The 20164-nt window shown below is 45.6% G+C and overlaps 1 protein-coding gene across 1 annotated transcript in view; it reads right to left on the bottom strand.

Moving 5' to 3' along the window:
* Positions 1–2932: 2932 nt before the first annotated feature.
* The window catches only part of PHF2 (PHD finger protein 2), a 198340-nt gene continuing 181108 nt past the window's right edge, over positions 2933–20164 (bottom strand). Inside the window, exons 18-22 of the mRNA XM_072598229.1 lie at positions 16805–17082; positions 11686–11781; positions 10970–11079; positions 9251–9512; positions 2933–5216 (exon numbers count right to left, since the gene is read on the bottom strand). Of these exons, the coding sequence (XP_072454330.1) occupies positions 5128–5216; positions 9251–9512; positions 10970–11079; positions 11686–11781; positions 16805–17082 (835 nt within the window). The 3' untranslated portion in view covers positions 2933–5127. The remainder of the gene's footprint in view (positions 5217–9250; positions 9513–10969; positions 11080–11685; positions 11782–16804; positions 17083–20164) is intronic.

Raw genomic sequence — 20164 nt, 5'->3', positions numbered from 1 at the left:
ATTCTACTGCACCACCCTGTTGTATATTAATATACTATAGTCATAATATAGCCTATATACTGGTCAGATTCAAGAAATAATGAATGCCTAGAACCATCCAGCCCAAAGGAGTCCCACAACCTGTCAGTGAATGTGTATGAGAGAAAGGGGAGGAGGGAATATGGGGAGGTAGCAGTGGAATGAGAGGTGGAATCAGTCTGAAGAAGAAAAATGTGAGACTTGGAGAACCCAATGGGATGAATTTGCAAGCAAATTTAAAGGTCATGACAGTCTTCCCTTCAAGGTCATCATGACAGACTTTCATTTCCCCAGACAGAGTACTCAACTTGGGATCAGGAGACCATAAAGTGCCTGCCACATTGGCATATCCTTGGCCAAAGTTTTTCCCTTGGCTCTTTTTTCAGGTTTAGAGCCCATACTAGTGTATCTTAGTTGTCTTTCAATCCTCTGGGGAAATCTCAATAACTGGAGATTCACAGAACATTGTCACAGCTGGGAAATGACCTTAGGGATCTAAACCTTTCCTTCACATGGGAAAACTGGAGAAATGGGGAGATTTGCCTAAGGTGACATGAATAGTAAGCAGGAAAGTCTAGATTCAAAACAAGGTCTTCTGTCTCCCAAGCCCAGTGTGAATCTGCATGAGAGCCCAAGCTTCAGAAAAGGAGGATCAGTTGGATGGGGAGGCTACACTGGATGAACACTGGAAGAACACCTACATTCAAAGCTTCCATAGGTAGGAGTTCCTTCCCCTTGCCTTTTTATAGATGAGATTCTTCAGGATTTCCTAAGACCTAATGAAGTTTCACAGCCTGTTTTTAACAGCCCTTAATGTACCTTTCCACCATCGACCCAACCTTCTTGGTGTCTCCTAAGGAAGTAGACTCAAAGTGCCCATGGCTCCTCCAGATGAAAATTCAGCTTCAAGCAGTGTGTGTGTTATGGAAAATGCATTGGCCTTAGAGTTGGGAGACCTGGAATTTGGGCTATTACCTTTGTAAATCTTAGTTTTCTTATCTATGAAATGGAAATAGTACTGGTACTACCCACCCCCACAGGGTTGTTATGAGGAAAGTACTTTATAAACCCAAAGCTGCTGGAGAAATCCATTCAGCCCCTAGCAATTGTTGGCTTTGGGATACCAGGTGCCTCCTTTCCAAGGCCCAGAACTGCACAGTGCCAGACAGCAGCCAAGGAGGCCAAACTTGGTACAGGTGCACAATCCAGCTGCCAGAATCACTTGTTTCCTGGTAGTTCCATGGTAGCGTAGCTGAAAAAGCGACGGATTCCAAGTCAGATGAAGTAGGTTTGAATCTGGGCTTCACTTAATACCCAGATGAATTTGAGTCACATCATCTCTCTTGGCCTCAGTTTCTCCATCTATAAAAGGATTGGACTAGGTCCTATCTAAATAAAGTCCTTTATAGCTAGCTCTTAATTCTAGGATCCTTCGAATACTTGAAATTAGAGGGGTCCAAAGGTCCAAGTTTCCAACAACAAAGACCACATTGGAAAGGCAGGGTTGGTAAACTGAAGGTTTTCTATAGGTTTCCTGTGTCCTTTACATAAAGCAGCTCTTTGGGATGTCAATCACTGCCCTGAGTTAGGCTACCTGTGCTCTTAGCCCCCACTTTACAGAAGAGGAAACAGATTTGGGTTCAGTTACTTGCTCAGTGCCAGTGTCAGGATTCAAAACCTGGTCTTTCCAACTTAGGAACACAACAGTCCGGCCACTACCCCATATTGCCCTTTGACCAACAAATGCTGCTCCCTTTTCAGCATTTCTACTCCTTAGACAATAGCCAGAAAAGTTGGAAACCAGGTGGGGTCAATGATCCCACCCAAATTCAACTGATAGTTACCAAAAGCCTAACCTACTCACAGGCAACATTGGGTGTGAAAGGGTAACACTCCTCTTGCCTCTCTCTGGCCAGTGGTTGTGCTGATTGCAAAGAAGGGGCTGTTTCTTCAGGTTCATGCAATAGTGTCAAGCTTCCTTTGCAAACTTCCCAAAATTTGACTTTTTAACGAGATGTAAATTGGTGTCAGCTCAGGAAGTGCTCCAGTCACATCAACTGTGGGACAGCCAACCTTATTCCTAGCCCAGGATGTGAACTTTCAGTGGTATAATTCCTTTCCTTAGAATGGCATTAAAAAAAAAAACCTTGTTTTCCAAGATGAGGAAGCGGTGTTGGGTGTTGTATTCTGTGCAGTTTTATTTCCCCTCAAGTCTGTCTGTCTGTCTGTCTCTCTCTCTCTCTCTCTCTCTCACACACACACACACACACACACACACACACACACACACACACACACGTGCACGCATGCCAAGCACTCCTTGACCATCCTTTTTTAATCAGCTCTGTAGCTTGCATCTTGGCAATCCTAAAGCAAGGGCACTCAGGGTCAGTGGGGGCCCTGACCCTTTCACAGACTGCCTCATCCATTCTCAGGCTGCCTCTCCACAACCTCTTGAGGTTATCCAGGGAGCCATGAACTTGCATACTGTGGTTTTACAGGATCACTTGAAGATGTGAGGGTGAAGACCAGATGGATCTTTCAGAGTCTTTTCAACTCTATCATTCTCTAGGGTCAGTTCAGTTCCTTAAAGCTAGAAAATCATTTAGGAAACCAGCTAACTCAACCCTTTCACTTTACCGAGGAGGAAACTGAGACCTAAGGAAGGTAAGGAGCCATTTCCCTCACTCTCCTGAAGGCTCTCAGCTAAATCCAGGATGAGTGTGACTGTTAAGGATTGTGTAAGCCCACACACATTTACAATAGGGGATTATAGGTGAAGAACACATTTAAAGTACAAAGGCAAATGTCAGTTGTGACTGCTATTATTACAAATACTATCACCATTCCTGCTACTGCTACTGCGACTTCCATAACCACCAGACCAAGAAGGCAGAAAACTGCAGAAACACTGTTCTGTACAAAACCTGAAATATTTTACTTTTTTTAAACTTTGATCTAAGTTTACTTAGATTCCATGGACTTGATACAAGAGCATTTGATATGAATCAGTAAATAAAACACTGTAATAGCCACAATAAACTTTGTTAGAAATGTACATGTTGCGGAAAAAAAATAATTAAAAAAAAATAGCTTGATGCCTGGATTATATTAATATAAATGCTGGACAAGAACAGTGTCAAAGGAAGCTTTAAAAACACCTGTTTGGATTAAGTCTGGGGCCCCATTAGACTAACTCTTCTATCCTCCCAGTCTTCCTACCTAGCCCATGTCCCACTCAACAGGATGTGGGTTAGTTAATAAGGCCTCAGTTGTTTTCCTGTAGCTGTCTTCTCATGGACATTTCATCCAGGTAATGGGTATATAAACAAAGCTCATAAGAAATATACAAATATAAAAAGCTACAAACATTAATAAATTACATCATCACAAAACACAAACACTTCACAAGGTGCTAGTAAAATAACTGTATCCCCCCCTCATCATACAAGAATGAAAACAAAGAGCTGGTATTAAAGTTGAAGACTCGTCTTCAAAATGTGTCTTAAATAGATTTCTTTTTGTACTATTTGATTCTGTATAAGACTGCACCAACGTGACTTGTTTTTCAGGCAATACCTAATTCCCAAAGGAAAAAAAAAACAAGAAACAAAAAAAAAAAAACAAACAAAAACAAAAAAAAAGAACTTTTTTTTAAAAGAATCAAACAAAAATACAACAGTTTATCATACTCGGCCAAAAACTCGTATAAATGTTAATGAAGTATTCTATAGAAAGGAATTTCTAAAGATACTTTTACTCTTATAAAAAGAAGTTATTTTAAAAAGCTATTTACAAGCTACATTCTATGAAAAATATGCCTTAGGAAAACACATCTAAAATGAAAAGATGGGATTGCCTGAGAAACAAATTCCACCCCACCCCCCTCAGTGTTTATGTGCAGACAAGCCGCTCAATGGAAGATAAAAGCACTCTACACCAAACGCTAAGAGTTAAAAAGACAAAAGCATCCAGTCAAATCGTCCATCAGCCCAATGTCAGACTGGACTGGACCCGATGGGCCACTAGGCCCCCGCTGGCCTAGACCTGCAGCCCTCCTCAGACTTCCCAGAGCTGAAGCCCAGAGTGTCTGCTAAGTGCTTTGAGGTCAACGGACAACCTCTGCTGCAGGGAGGAATGGCTGCAAGGGCCATCTCCCTAGAGCGGGGTGGGGCTCACCTGAGGGCTCCTCCCCAGCTTGTCCTTGTACCTTGCATGGCCTCAGTTTCTAGGGAGCTTGTCTTCCAAGCTCAGGAGATCACCAAGCCTTAAGAACCTATGCTCCTCAGGGACCTCCACCCCCATACCCATATCCCCCCTCACCATTTGCCCGGCCCAGTATTCATCCCGTTGGGCTGAGTACCACCAGCACACCAAGGGTCTCCCCACTGCCCCCCAACCCTGTCCCTGTGCCTGTGCATAAACAGACACCTCTCTGGACTCCAAGGTGGTCTCCTAATTCCAAGTGCTCCTGTGCAGTTAATACCCTTTGCTCCCCCCTGTTGTCAAACCTCCTAACAGGGAAGAAAAACATTGAACTCAGAAATCAAGTTGAGTGCTTTCGGCATTTGTCTGAAAATGACTCAGGGAGAAAAAAAAGAACGGAGTGTCCCTTCTCTCTTTTCCTGTTTGTGTTTTTTTTCTTTTGTTAACCTCTGGCAAGCACCAGAATTTACCAACTCCGACCTCTTTTCAAGCTCCCGTACCCAGATGCCTGTGGCGTTGGTCCACACTTCCTTTCTCAAAGGGAGTGTGCTCCAGACGGATGAGCATCTCTTCAAGCAAAACCACCTTGCACTTGGGAACAAGTTCAAGGGATACTCTCCTAAGACTGGAATGGTCCTCAAATTCTTGGGTTAACTTTTTGCGAAATGGTCACTCTCAGCAACTTGAGAACGGACGTCTATATTAAAAAATATTTATAGCAGTGCTCTGTACACTCTGACTGCTGAAAGTTAAAAACAACTATGTTGAGTGGTGACAAAAAGTTAACTGGGGTCCTCCCTAGGATGAAGCGCAATACTACGGCAGTCCTCCAAGAGTTGAAGATTTAGTGTTGGCTCAGGAACAAATCCTGGGCTGGGGAGAAAAGTCCTGGCTGCTCCAGTATTAAAGGAGGAGCTTCCCATTCCGGTGTATTTTCAAAATCTTCCCCAGCCTCTGTTTGGCTGTCGCCATGCCTTTTTTCGTGCGTTTTCCTGGGGAAAGAAAAAGATGCAATAAAGACTGTCAGCCTCTCCCACGCTTCAGGACCACAGGAGCCAACCAAGTTGCTGTCTGGAAGGCTCTCCTGAAAAAGCCTCCACCTTCCAAGAGGGAGGTTAGAGATGGAATTCCACTTGTCCATTTAAGGCTAGGCCTGGCTGTTGCTTCATGGGAACCCTGGACAGAGGCACTCTGGATGTTCAAATGCACTTACAGCCCTCTTTCCATTGTCCAGAGGCACTGATGCCCAGCTTTGGATTTGAATTTAGCTTTGGAATGGGCTTTTGTCATTGAATTTGGGTACCAGCCTTCTGCACTTCAGGAATTTCACAACACTATAGACAGGCTAGAATGAGAGTAAACAGAGATTGTGTTGGTGTTAAATAAGGATTTCAATTAAGCAAAGTAGGTGATAATGTCAACGAGAGCTCGAAAGCAAGATGTGCCAGGATAAGGGCCCAAGGTGGCAGTCAATACCCTAGCGGTGATCGAGTCATACTGTATAAGCCAGCAATGGGCAACAGCGGCCACAAAGATCACAATGTAGGAAAAAGGGGGGTTAGAAGAGGCTTGAGGAAGCTATGTCAGTTCTACAAGAGACTCAGAGTAGGGCAACTACCAGTGCTCCCAGTGCCAGGGTCAAGGGTACCACAGGAGACCAGATAAAGATGAGATGCCCTTCAGGCTGGAAAGGCTGAAAAGGAATACAGGTTCATAGATCTACATTTAAAGATGAAAAAACTGTGACCCAGAGAACTTCAGAAGGCTTGCTCCATATCACAGTGATCGTGAAATGGGAACCCAAGCCCTCTGACTCCAAATCCAGACCCCTGCCCCTCTTTGGTTGTGTGCCAATTGATTGAATGATTGGAGACATATAGAAACACAGGTTTAGAAACATCAGAGGTCAAATTCAACCCTCTAATTTTATAGATGAGGAAAGTGAAACCCCAAGATAGCAAGAGACTTGCCTGGGGCCATAGAGCTAATGTCTGAAGTGGGATTCACTCGGAAGTCCTCTAGTGCACTAAACACTACAACATTGCCTCAGGCCAAGTCTTACACAGCCTGGGGCAAATCACTTCACTTCAGGGCCTTTATCCTGATCAGTAACACCAGAGGGAAGGACCAGATGATTTCTAGGTGCCTCCTGTACTCAGCAACTGCCCAAAGGTGTGTGGCCCCAACAGAGAGCATCCAGCCGCCAAATTTTTAATAGGAGCAAAGGCACCTCAGAAATCAGCAACCACCACAAATCAGAGCTTGCTTTGTCGTTGGCTGATTGCTAGACTTCAGAAAGTATAAGAGTTGTTATCCTGTCTTCCATGGTCACCGTCCATGGGGTTTTCTTGGCAATGATACCAGAGTGGTTCGCCATTTCCTTCTCCAGTATGTCCTCATTTTACAGATGAGGAAGTGAGGCGAACAGAGGTTAAGTGACTTAGTAAGTGTCAGGTCGGATTTAAACTCAGGTCTTCCTGACTTCAGGCCTGGTGTTCTATTCATTACATCACCTAGATTATCTTAATAATGCAGTTAAACTTAAAGGTGTGTTGTACACATTTTCTTTTTAGATGGTGAGTTGTTAAACATTTACCAGCATGCCACCGTCTGAGATCCAACCTGACTTATTAAGTTGCCAGTTCAACATCAAGGTCTTCCCCACTGGCTCCAAGGTAGCCACATTTTGGACCATGAGCTATGCTCATGTGTGGATCTTTATTACAGATGAATATTCTTTCTTCAATATCAATCCCTGAGGGCTTTCTGACAGGCTAGGCCCAGGGGTGTCTGTGATGGGCTGTCTCCCTATTATGCCTTCACCTGTGGGTACACTCCCTACTTTGGGCCTCAACAAGGGGACTTCCATAAGGAGCTATCCCTCATTGGCTTCTGGCCAGTGGCACCGGGTAAAGTTTGGCTTCAGGCCGCTGCTGGCCTGGTGGCAGTCCATATAAGACGACTTACCCACTTGGGCATCTGAAAGAACAGTAAGAAAAAAATCCCTTTTGCTCTCCCTTTCTCTCCTCCCCACAAACAAAGTGAAAATGGTAGCAGCTGACACGTACTCTCTACTCTCGGAGAAAGTTGCAGGTGCTGTTTGTTTGTGCTGTGATCTGCCAAGTCAACTCATAGTAAACAATCCCACCTCCTGAAGAGTAAGAGGGTACCCAATGCCTTTCTTGATTTTCAGGGCTGCAGGCAGCACTCTAACCCAGAAGTCAAGTCCAGGGACTCCCTGTGCATCCAAGTCCACTGGTTTGAATGTCCCTCGGTCCTGCACACCACCCCTTTTTTTGAAGTGGATCCAACCTTGCTTTGAAACAAGTCAACAGAAAGTACTATCTGTTCTCATGATCATCATTAATGAACATTTACACCATGGAGGTATTCTCCACGAAGGAGGAATGTGGCCAAAAAGAAGGCGTGTAGCCCAATCCCCACAGTTTTACAGATTGCCAAAAGGAGGGAAATGATCATCTCAGATCACTTGAATGCTTGTCGATCAAAGGCAAGCCTTGTTCAGATGTGGAGGTGGAAATATAAAGCCCATGCAGCAAGGTGAGGGACCATGAGGGCAGAATGTCACATATTTTCTCAGAGATAATTATTCAATAAATACTCATTAAGCACCTACTATGGATGTGCTAAGCACTGGGTCATTGGATTGGTTATTTTGGCACCCAGGGAAGGTTTATTTAAAGAGAAGTTTATGCAATGGTGTACATCCAAAAATGATTGATATAAAAGCCAAAGGTATCAATACAACTATTTTGTTTTTTTAACATAAAGCCACAGAATGTTAGGGCTGAAAGCAGCCTTCTGTGTCATCTGGTCCTATACCCTCACACTAGAGGTAAGAAACGAGAAGATGAAGGAGCTTGGGTCTGATGTGTACTGAACCCCAAATGGCCTACAAGCTAAGGGCTCTAAGTACTATGATTGGGATACAAATAAAGAAGTTCCCAAATCAACTCCACAAGCATTCATTACACACCTACTGTACGCAGAGCATTTTGCTCAGCACCAAGGAGATATTTTTAGATGAGACGCAGTCTCTGCCCTCATGTAGCTTAATTTAGAATCCTACTTCAGACCTCGGGCAAAGTCTCAGAAGTGCTCTCAGACTCAGTTTCCTCATCTGTAAAATGGGAATAATAATTGAGCCTTCATCACAAAGTTGTTTTGAGGATGAGTAAGACAAAATATGCAAAGCATTTTGCAAACCTTAAAGCACTATGGGAATGCTAGCTATTAACAATTACAAGACTTTCCCAATTCCCCGGACTGGAAACACTTGGCTGGTACATTTCCCACCCTACCTGTACTTATGTTTTCCCCAACTAGAATAATCAATTTCTTAAAGGTGAGGATCATGCCTTGTTCCCATATACCTCCTTGTAGTATCTCAAACAGTGTCTTGCACTGTTAGGCATTTAAATAAATGCATTTATTGAATGAATGAAGGAAATGGAAAGATCTACTCCAGGGTAAGCACAAAATCCTTGACAATATGAAATCTTAATACTAAACAAATACAAATATCAACTCCTAAATAGGGAACGTGGCAGGAGAAAGAAAAGGGCCCTAAGCAGGATGCTGAGTTAAGAACCAGACATGGGGACATCAGCTGGAAGTCTTCCCTTGAGGTAGAAACCAAGAGCATCTCTTTCCACATCAGGGCTCCAGAAGCTGAGGACACAACGCCTGATCATTCTTGGGGTACATGCCCTTTAACCTGCTTCAGGAGCTAAAGTCAGAATGGTGACTTGGCTGAAGACAGCCCTAATCATGGAGACTATGTAGAGAATGCTCAGCCGTTGGAACAGAAGCACATTTTGGGCAGGGGTTCGTACTGGACCACCTAAGGAAACTGACGTGCTCTCTACCACTGAAAAAAGAGAGTAGGTGGCGAGGGAAACAGCCTGTGCAGACGCCAGCACCGAGCTGCTCATCATCCCTAGGAGGACACTGAGCTCCATCCATCAAGCCCCTCAAGGCAGCAGCAGCCTGTGGGAGATCGTACCTTTGGCAGCTGCGTTATTCTGGGATGATGAGGATGGCCTCCTCTGGGTGAGGAAGACTCCAGGCGCCATGGGCTGGGAGCCTCGAGTGACCTGAGCCCCGCCAAAGGTGCTGGACCCTGCTGTGTACTCATGGTCAGTGAGGCTGCTGCTGTGGGACTCCAGCTTGGGCTCCGGGGAGCTGCTTTCTTGGGAGACCTTGTTAGTGTTGCTCGGTGACAATTTCTTTTTGGTATTTTTCTTCTTCCTGCCTTTTTGCTCCTCCTTGGAAGAAAGCACATGGTTAATGTAACCCACTCCCAGACCCATAAAAAGAAATTCCAGCCCCCCAGCGACGGGTAACACGGGAAGGCCAAAATCATCATGATGAAGATGGCTTGTTGATGGAGAACGGGACCAGCAGCCCCAGGAAGGGGCCCTTGGGTCTCAGTGGAGAGACCACTCACACTTGGCAACGAGAGGACAATTATCAAGGCTTCCTATGCACTGGGCTGTACTCCAGCCTGGGGACGAAGAATGTCATTATTGAAAAATGGCACTGACACTGAAGCTTAGACATTGTGGAGATGATCCTGGAAATGAACATCAAGAGCCTGCTTGAATGGATGAGTCAACTCAAAATGGGAAGAGACCCTCTCCCTTTTTTTCCCCAGATCTGAAAAAGCCAAGCATTTCTCTCTCATTAGCCACTAAGCGGAGAGGAGACTTCAGGTTTGGGGGGAAATTGTGAACAGATCCATTCCAGCCAATCTCTCATCACAGAACTTGACCATATTCACACAAATAATGAGTAACAGTCAGGATTCAAACCCAGGTCCTCAAATTCTGTGTGTGTGTGTATGTGCACGCATGTATGTGTATGTGTACATGTGTATGTTTTTCTCTCCTATCACTCCACAAAACCCTTCCTAAAATCTAGGTTCTCTTCAGCTTGCAGTGGGTTGCACTTCAGGTCAAGACCAATGGCTATGGGAAGGCCAGTAGTCATAAGGTAAGACCTTAGATAGTATTCACTAGTATTGGAATTCAATAACTCTGTTCCTCTGTCCTGTCTCTTTTTCTTCTTGAGGTGACTAATGGAAGGTCATTGCCAGTTTAGGGGTATAGAAGGATGGATCAAACCTTAGTCAAAGAGAGTGACTGAAGAGTTGGGTTTCTGGTCATTCTCTGAATTTCAAAGTCCACTAGGAAATGACACAACAGGATGCCAACTGAATTCAGGCAGTGACTGAGGGAGCCATAAGACTAGCTCACAGCCAAAGTTCCATCTCTTAGAATGTAAAACAGACATCCCCAGTGGTCATTCAAAATGACTTGAGTAATGACATCTGAGCGCTTCCTTATGAAAGATAATATGTTTGCAGCTGAGGTCCTGAGGAGTTGCTCCATCTTTCATGCAAGGTAGCAAACATTCCCCAAACATTTTGCCTATACATCCCTATTCCAGAAAGTCCCTCACTTTCCACTTCCTAACAGAGTGATTATATAGGAAACATATGGTGAAGTCATTCACCCAATCAAGGTCTTCACTGAATATTCAATGGGCTTGGGCCACCTCTGGAAGCACATCTACACCGTGTGGTGGGAGGAAGGAGAGGAGAAAAAGCCAAACCCTTCATGAGAGCCCAGTCATGTCGTCCAGGACATACCCCACACCCTCCCCACACACAAACAACCTATCTCAGGATGGCCCTGGTCAGGCAGGGACTCAGATCCCTCACCTGTTGGGAGAGTTTGGCTGCGGCCGCTGCCAAGCCAGTCTCAATGGAAGCCACCCTCGTCCCTTCTCGAACCGGTCTATCTTGTCGAGGCACTGAAGGCCCAACCCTTGCTAAAGAGAAAAGAATTTGTCATTGTCCCAGCTATTCCTTGGGTCCCATGCAAGTTAAGCCCACACTGCTGAGAACCCATTAGAAAATCCCCCATCCCCTCTGTGCTTTGGCATCCCCATTCGCACATGCTTTCACAGAGGAGAGCTCTCACATGCTTGATGAGAAAACAATGCAGCTGTGTAGCCATAAAACTAATTGCTAGGGTAGTTCCTGGCCTTCAAATCCTTGTTCATGCCTCAGCCTCAGTGATTTCCCTCTGCTATCCAAAAAGGAGAAGCCCATCCCTCACCCCACTCCAATCAGGTCTAGCTGAACAGATAATCTGCCCTTGCCCCCACCTGAGCCCACTATCCTTAGCTCAACCCTTGTCAAAAAAGATCAGAAGTGAAAGCTCACGCAGCCACCACATAGGCTAAAGACAAGGCTAAGAGCCCTGGATAAAGGTTGAATTTCCATCCCAATCCCTGTCAGCATGGCCAGCTGGGTAAAGCTGTTCCAAATGGGGGAAGTGGGAAGGCAGGGAAAGAGTAGAGTGAAGGAAAGAAAAACAAATACAGCAAGCATCCCATTCCTAATGACTCGGGAGGCCAAATGTCCAGTGTTACCTGTCGGGCTGTATGGAGCATCATCCGAGCTTTTTCTCTTTTTCGATCGAGACTTGAATATAGGATTATCTTCATCTGACTCCAGGGAGGGGTAGACTAAATGAAGGCAAAAGAAACAAAACCTCACTGAAAACCTGTGCATCCTTCCCAGTCAGGAGCAAGGCCTAGCCCTCCCAGGCCTGGCTGGAGAACACCTCACCATATAGCAAAGGGCTTGTGCTCTGGTCCAATTTCCTCCCTTGGGAATGTGGGAACGAAGGTTCAATCTTCCCGGAGGCATGGCAAGCAACCATATAGCATTATGTAAATATGAATTATGTGCCCAGCAGCATATTACAGTAGTATGTCATTTATTTATGTCATCCCAATTTACATATTCCCACAATGTGTATGTGTATCTATATCCTTCTTTCCTAGAGCCATTTCTTTTTCAGTTCCATGTGGGGCTAACATACTGAGTTCTCACCATTGAAACTGATTTCTCAGAAATGCTTGGTAACCACTCCCATTTACCGTGAAAGGAGGGCTGCCAGTTGTTCTTAAATCCACATGGATGCTTAGCAACTTCTTTAGTGATGACCCACTCAATAATTCCACTAAGAAGGAGGCTGTCTGTCCACTAAAGAGGTTTCATTGGTTGCAGAAGAAGAGGAAAGTTCTTAAAATTAGTATCTTGTTAAAAATGTACTTATGCATTTCTAAAGCACTGGCACAACTCTTGTTTCAATTGCTTCTGACAACACCCCACACCCCCATAATCAATTTAGAGAAGATAATATTATCCTCATTTCAGTCAGCCAGTCAACAAATACATATTAAGCTCCAATTATTTGCCAGGCACCGTGCTTGGGACTGACAATACCAAAAAAAGGCAAAAGACTGGCCCTGCCCTCAAGGAGCTCACGGCAAACAAATGAATGTTAACAAAAAAGCTGTACACAGGAAAAATAGGAAGTACTTTTTAAAAAGAAGACACTAGAATTAAAGAGGGGTTGAGAAAGGCTTCCTGTAGAAAATGGGATTTTAGTTGAGGTTTAACAGAAGCCAGAGAGGGAGGGAGAGCATTCTGGGCATGAGGGATGGTCAGAGAGAATGTCCAGAGCTGAAAGATGGAGGATCTTCCTCATGGAACAGCCAGGAAGCCAGTGTCACTGGATCGAAGAAGCACACGACAGGGAGAAAGGTGTAAGAAGGCTGGAAAGGTAGGAGGGGGCTAGGCTATGAAGGCCATTAAAAGCCAAACAAGAGCAATTTTATTTGATCCCAGAGGCAAGTGAGGGCCACTGGACTTTACTGAGCAGCAGGGTGACAAGATCGAACTTCTGTCTTAGAAAAATCATTTTAGTGGCTGAATGGAGATGTAGTGGAGCGGGGAGAGACTTGAGGCAGGCCAACCCACTAGCTATTGCGGTGATCCATGTGTGAGGTGATGAGAGCCTACAACATAGTTGTGGCATATTCAAGAGATGCTGTAAAGATACTGGCTAACAGCAGCTTGGCTATGGGGGTGAGAGACAATGAGGAGTCCAAGGTGACTCGTAAGTTGTAAGTCTATTAACGCAGAAAGAAACGGAGGCATAGAATTTGAGCAACACATCTAAGTTCTCCTAGATAGTTAGTGACAGCCCTTGGACTAGAATCTAGGTCACCTAATTCCTGGTCCTATACTTTATTTCACTGTATTCCCACACTCTCTTTCCAGGCCATACACAAATTTACAACTTTGCATCCTTGAAAGCAGATGTTCTTTTCTGTGTGTTTGCCATCCTTTGCAGCCTAGAACATTGTTATTGCTTAATAAACACATGTCAACCGAATGGCTTAGACAGATAACCTGTAAGGGTCCTTCCTAGCTTACATAAGCCTCTCATGATGCCTCTAGCTGTCTCGTGAGGAACCATCTGCCAATGTGTTCCCTCTTTGGCTCAGTGTAATGTCTTAGAAGAAAAGAGCTTTCTAAGGAGAGTCCCGAAAGGACTGGAGGATGGGATGACAGAGTCTTGTCACTGTCTAACGATCTAAGAATCACTGGCAGATGCATTGCTGGAAAGAAGGTACACTGTGGTCTGTTAAGCACCAGCAGGCCAGCCACACTTCAGGTGTGCGGGAGTGGACAGTACATCTCAAGCACAGGTTGGATTTGGTGGCCAATAAGGGCTCTTTCAACTCTGAATCTCTTGTGATTCTCTGAGTGCCCATGGGGGACAAAGTTATAGACTTAGGCCCCCACCCCCACCCCCTCCATTCATGGTTCAATGGAAACCCAAGTTCTTGTGTATTTTTCAAAGGTAATATCCCCTGTCTACTTGATACATCTTGAAAAAATGTGCAATTCATTTTGTTTTCAGTTTTTGCTTGTCAAATCAATAATATGGTCCTACAGCAACTGTATAATTTAGCCAGTGAACCGAAATCTGCTGACCACCTGGGCAATACATGCAGTCTCTGTTAACCAAGCCTGCACCTAAGAAAGGGACAGCATCGAAATCAGAGGCACAAATATGCCATTAGCATGAATTTCTGCGACTAAAGATCTACCCTGATCCAAAGTGTCATCTGCAAAGCAAGTCTCTGTGTCAAGCTTTTAGAAGAGTTTTAATGAAATGAGCTGGTCTAGTGGGCCTACGGGTGCTGTAAGGGCCAAGTTGCCACGAACTCTCCAAAAAGTCATCTTTGGAATATACACAGTTTCTAAAATGGAAACAAGTGTTGTTTGCATTAACCTTCAGAGGATTCCAATTTTCACATTAACGTATTTCTACGTGCAAAGCAGTGAAATCAGATATTAACTCCAGACAGTCACGATGTATTTCGAGCATGGATAGCCAGCAGCCACAATTCCGGGACGACGTGGGGTTTTTATTACATGGCTCAGGAATGTATACAGTGCTCCAGAGCAAAAGGTGAATACTCTTGTTCAGTCACCCTTCCTCCACTTAGGAGGCTGACCTGTCTTTATCCTGTTTGAAGGGGCCCTCAGGTATTTCACAGGGACTGCCTGAGGGGGTGGGAAAGGAGGAGGTCTTTGGTTGGGGTACGAGTGGAGCAGCTGGGGAGCTCTAAGCTCTCTTTGGCAGGGGCCTGGCCCTACCAGATCTTGTAATAAAGACAAAATCCTCAGGCAAAGCATGGTTGTTAATGTTTTTACTAATTCGAAATGCTCTTGGTCAAGTGCAGGCCCACTGAGGAAAATGTTTTATCACAGAGCTTCTGTACGTCGATGGTTGGTACGTAGCTGTTTGCATGTTGCCTCTCTCAGGAGACTCTGAGCTCCTTAAGAGGAAGGATCATCATCCTTGGCTTTTCTTTACCCTTAGAGCTTTGCACAGCCCTTGGCACAAAGTGAGTACTTAATGTTTACTGACTAATAATTGATGCTTGCTGCTTGGTCAATCAGAAAACCCCAGATTCTTCAAAATGAGCAAGTTGCCTCCTCCCTCTAGGACTCAGTTTCAGTATCTCAGTAAAATGAGATACTGGGACTAAATGGCCCTTAAGGGACATTCCAGCCTCAAAGACTAGCTCAGTGGGCTATAACATAGCAGTAATATCCCAGAGGGGCAGCCAGGTGGTGCAGTGGATAGAGCACCAGGTCTGGAGTCGGGAAGATCTGAATTCAAATCCTGCCTCAGATAGAGCTGTGTGACCCTAGACAAGTCATTAACTTTTTGGTGCCTCAGTTAAAGGTAGATAAGTATAGCATCTATTTCACAGGGGTGTTGGAGATCAAATGAGATAGGCCATGTAAAGTGCTTTGAAAATCTTGAAGGGCTATATAAACGGAGAAGTGGCCCACGCTGGCTGTGTGCTCGTAGCCAAAGGACTTTGCCTTCCAGTGCCCCATACAACTTCCTAAGATTCTAAATTACAGGGGCAGGTACTGATCTGAATTGGTAGAGGGAGTTTCCTACACCAGTCAAGACAAAGTAATAAATAATCCTCACAATATTTTGTGGACTTGGTGTAAGAAAGACGCTTTGTAAAACTTAAAAGCGATAGAGAAATGTGATTCCCAATGACGTCATGTCTCAGAATGACTTTTTCTGAGCTGGCCACAGGAATCCTAGAATTTCAGAGATCATCCCAGTCCAACTCTCCTCCCTACAAAAGGAGGAGAAAGAGGAAAAGACCCTGGACATGCAATTATCCTGGCTCTGCGACTCACTCTCGATGTGACCCTGTGAAATTCATCTCACCTGTCTGTGCCTCGATTTACTTATCCCGTCCTGTTCTAAATCAATGATATTCTAATCTCTCAGGCCACTTCCAGCTGAAGATTCTATCAATTCCTAAACTAAGACTCCTAGGAGCTTAGAGCTTATAGCTAGTCTGACCACTCCCCATCCTGCCACCATTTTACAGAAGAGGAAACTGAGGCCCAGGGAAGTCAAGTGACTTGCCCAAGTCACACAGGGAGGAACAAAGGTAAGATTAGATCCAGGACTCTTGGCCCCAGTACAGCCCAGTCATCACAGGATCCTGGTGAATCACTGATTGGTGATCACCAAAGAGCGCCATCTGGCTCTGTGGAGGGGACTCCTGTCCCTTAGTGAGCAGCCTAGTGACCACTCACCTGGAGGTACACACTACTTCAGAGGAACAGTACCTCCTCACAGAGTAGACCAGAGAAAGAAAGGCATTCAAGGTGGCACGAAGCAGGTGAATGAGCCTTGGCAGGCGGGAGAAGACCCGGGGTACTCATCCCACGGCTGCTTCTGGCCAGCAAAACCTAGATCAGGGGTGGGGAACCTGCGGCCTCAAGGCCACATGTGGCCCACTAGGTCCTCAACTGTGGCCCTCTGACTAAATCCATACTTCCCTGAACAATTTCCCTTAATAAAAGGATTTGTTCTGTAAAACTTGGGCTCAGTCAAAAGGCCGCACCTACTCTGAAGTCCCCTTTGGGCTACCCTAGCTAGGGTAGGTATGTGGTGAGTCCACAGAACAGCCCAGAACTCGAATCCTTCCCTAAGAGAAGGCTCCACATGAAGAGCATCCTGGAGGGCTTGGGTTTGGGCCCATGGAGGAGGAGGAGGAGGAGGACCAAGGGGGCTGGCCCCCTCCTGACCCTCCCCCCACCAAGGCCATCGGGTCACAGCAGGGGGGCAGGGCTACTCACCATAATCAGAGTCTTTGAAGCAGGCGTCCAGGTGGTCCTGGTCCTCCTCGTAGTCCTCGATGTCCAGGCTGTTCCTTGTGCTTTTTTTCAGGAGCCGCTTGCCGCCGCTCTTGTTGCCCCCTCCCCCATTCTTCTTCGAGTTCTGGGCTGAGATGGAGTTGCTCTTTGCCTGGTTGGTGCCCCACGCTGTCTGCAGGCAGGAGTCCGAAGACTGGAGGTTTGCCATGGACAACATTCCCTGAATAGCTTCCTGTGTGCTGGGGGAGGCAGGTGGCTGACTGAGGGGGGCACAGGAAGAGATAAGGCACTCTCAGCTAATTGCAAAAATAAATAGCCCCTTGGGTAGCCCAGGCGGGCTGGCGGCTGGTGGGGCAGCAGGCAGACAGGAGAAGGCCTGGGGCTTGGACTCCTCATGACAAGGCTGGTGCGCCATACATGAAATCAATGGTTCGCAATTAGAAATTAGAAAGCCTCAAATGCTTTAGTTTCATGATTCCCCTCCCCACCCTCTCATGACATCATAACCCCAGACAGCCAGGCAAGAGCCACCCTCAAACTTCTGTGAAGGCGAGAGTGCTGGGCCTCACAAAGGGACAGCCCAGAGCCCAGGAAAGCCAGCTAAGAGAGAACCAAGGAGGGAAGGAGGAAGAAACAGACACAGAGAAACAAACAGAGACAGAGGCAGGCACACGAGTCTGGGATAGACAAACGTAGAGGCAACAGAGAAGGAAATAGAAAAACGGGGAGACAGAGAAAGAAGGGAAGGATGGAAGGAGAGACACAGAGAAAGAAAGAGACAGAGAGACACACAGAGAGGAGGGAGAGAGGAGAGAGGAAACATGGAATCTCAGAACTGGAAAAAATATGAGCCCACTTAGTACAACCGACACCTCTCCAAGACATCCCTGACAAATAGTAATGGAGTCCCCACCTGAAGATCTCCAGTGAGGAGCCACCCACTCCCTCCTATGGGAGCCTGCTGCATTCTGGGATGGCTCTAAATGTCAGCACGTTTTTCTCGACATTAAGCAAATCTGCTGGTTTTCAACTTCTACCCACGACTCCTGGTTCTGCCCTCTGTGGCCAAGCAGAACAAAGCTAATCTCGCTTCCACTCAGCAATACAAAGAGAGACAGAGAATAAAACAGTGACACAAAGGGGCAGAAGAGCCCCTCCTCTGTCTCCATCAGCACGGACTGCTGCTCGACCCTCATGGAAAGAGGACTTGTTATCGGTAAGGGGAAGAGAACATGCGTCTATAAGGTACCTACCAAGTGCCAAGAACTGTACCCTGCTTTACAAATACCATCTCATCATCTCATACTTCTAGCAACAACCTCTAGCTTGGCTGGAGGAGGCAAGAAGGAGGAGGCAATCCTTGTTTTCCCTCTTTAGCTCAAGCAAATTTGTGACTTCTCTTCTGCTAAGCCCACAAAGGCATTGAGATTCCTCACAGTCTCTACTGTAGGGAAGCCTTGGCCAAGGCCAGACCAATGTACCTGGTACATCTGAGAAAATGACAATCCCTCACCTCCTTCAGTGCTTCTGGAGATCCTGGGCAATTTCCCTTATCTCAGTCTTCATTACAGCTTTGGGAAATCTTTCTAGAGGTAGTTGCCCCAGGGAGCGTCTATGTCAAAGTCAGCGGCAGAAAGACAAGTTGCCAGCTCCAGCTCCAGCTCTGTGGCTTGTGTAGAATCCCCTTGCCCACTGAGCCGCTCCCAGACACAATGTCCTTGGCGGTCCTCAGGAGAAAAGAGATTTCTGCAGGAGTTCCAGAGTTTTGTGGATGTCATAATGCCAATAACTCCAGACAAGATTTAAGACACTAAGCTCCTGGAGGTCAGAGATCTTATTCATCTCTGTTTTCCCTGGTAGAGCCTAAGTCAAGGTCTTGAACAAAATAGTCTTTCTGCTTTTTTGATGGGAAAGTCTTCTTTTCCCAAAGAACTAAACTTTTAGAAGCTCCCCCTCACTCTTTCCTAAAGAACTGCAGCATCTGAGCTGTCCAGGTTAAAGAGCTGGTGGTGATAGGGGTCAGATGTTTCCTAACTTGAGGCAGTAGAGACTACCAGTAGCTGAGGATATGGGGGTAGGTTTATGCAGGAGGTGGCACCAGAGAGCTGAGCCCTTGCTGGAGGTAAAATGGAGAAGGGAGTGCATTCTAAGCATCGAGGATGGCCATACATGACCATTCAACAGACCAGACTTCGCCTATAGGAACAAGAAGAAATTCACTGCCCCCTTTCCCTGTCCCAGTACGGAAATAGAGAACAGATGCTTGACACAATCTTCTTTCCATGATTCCATCTGAATACAAATCCTGCCCAGAGAGCTTCTGACTCCCTAAAACTTGGACCTCTGGCATCTCACCTGAAACAAGGGAGTAAGCAAAGTGGTTTGTTCCCCTTAAGTAAATGACTATGCGACTGACAGCAAATACAGTCAAATCTCCATCATCCCAAGACTGATTATCCATTTTGTGGATTATTGAATGGTCACATATGGCCATCCTTGATGCTTAGAATGCACTCCCTCCTCCACTCTACCTCCAGCAAGGGTTCAGTTCTCTGGTGCCACCTCCTGCATAAACCCACCCCCATATCCCCAGCTAGCAGTGGTCTCTATTGCCTCAAGTTAGGAAATGTTTGACCCTATCACCACCAACTCTTTAAAATGGTGACCTTGTGTTTCCCACACCTCTGTTTTTGATGCCAAGCCAGACCTAAGTATTCAAAGAACTCTCTTTAAATTGTCTAAATTCAACAACAGTAAATAACATTTATATAATAACTTCCCATTCATAAAGTTGGAAATATTTTCTCTCAAATTTGCTCTGGTACCTCTACAATGTCCACCAAGTATATCTAGTTCTACCCTTGCAGACCAAGCAGAACAAGTCTCTTGCCCATGAAAGCTCTTAAAGTCACTGAATACAGTAGAGATGGTAGTTGAGTTCTCTTGCCACCTACAGGTAAGAGCACTGGATCTGGAGCCAGGAGGTCTTAGTTTGAGCCATTCCTGCTAGTTGAGTCCTTCTGGCAAGTGACCTCATCTTCATGAGTTTCCATTTCCTCATCGGTAAAATGAGGGGAGTTGGCTAGGCTAACCTCTAAGGCATCTTACACTTCTGTATTCTATGGCTTTGCAAACCTGTCATCCAAAGGATTTGATCTTTGCAACATAAGTGAAAGAATTATTGCCCCTATTTTACAGAGAAGGAAACTGAGTCTCTGAGGCCATTTACCCAGAGTCAAATTGGGTAAAGCAAAAAGAATCAGAAATTCAACATGAGTCACAGTTTAATACACCTGGGAACTTAAAGAGAGCCTAGGTCACTTCTAGTAGATGGCTTAGCAG

Source organism: Notamacropus eugenii, chromosome 3 (assembly GCF_028372415.1).
Source record: "Notamacropus eugenii isolate mMacEug1 chromosome 3, mMacEug1.pri_v2, whole genome shotgun sequence".
Lineage (NCBI taxonomy): Eukaryota > Metazoa > Chordata > Mammalia > Diprotodontia > Macropodidae > Notamacropus > Notamacropus eugenii.
The sequence above is the reverse complement of the archived record's forward strand: the minus strand, read 5'-3'. Positions and strand labels throughout refer to the sequence as shown.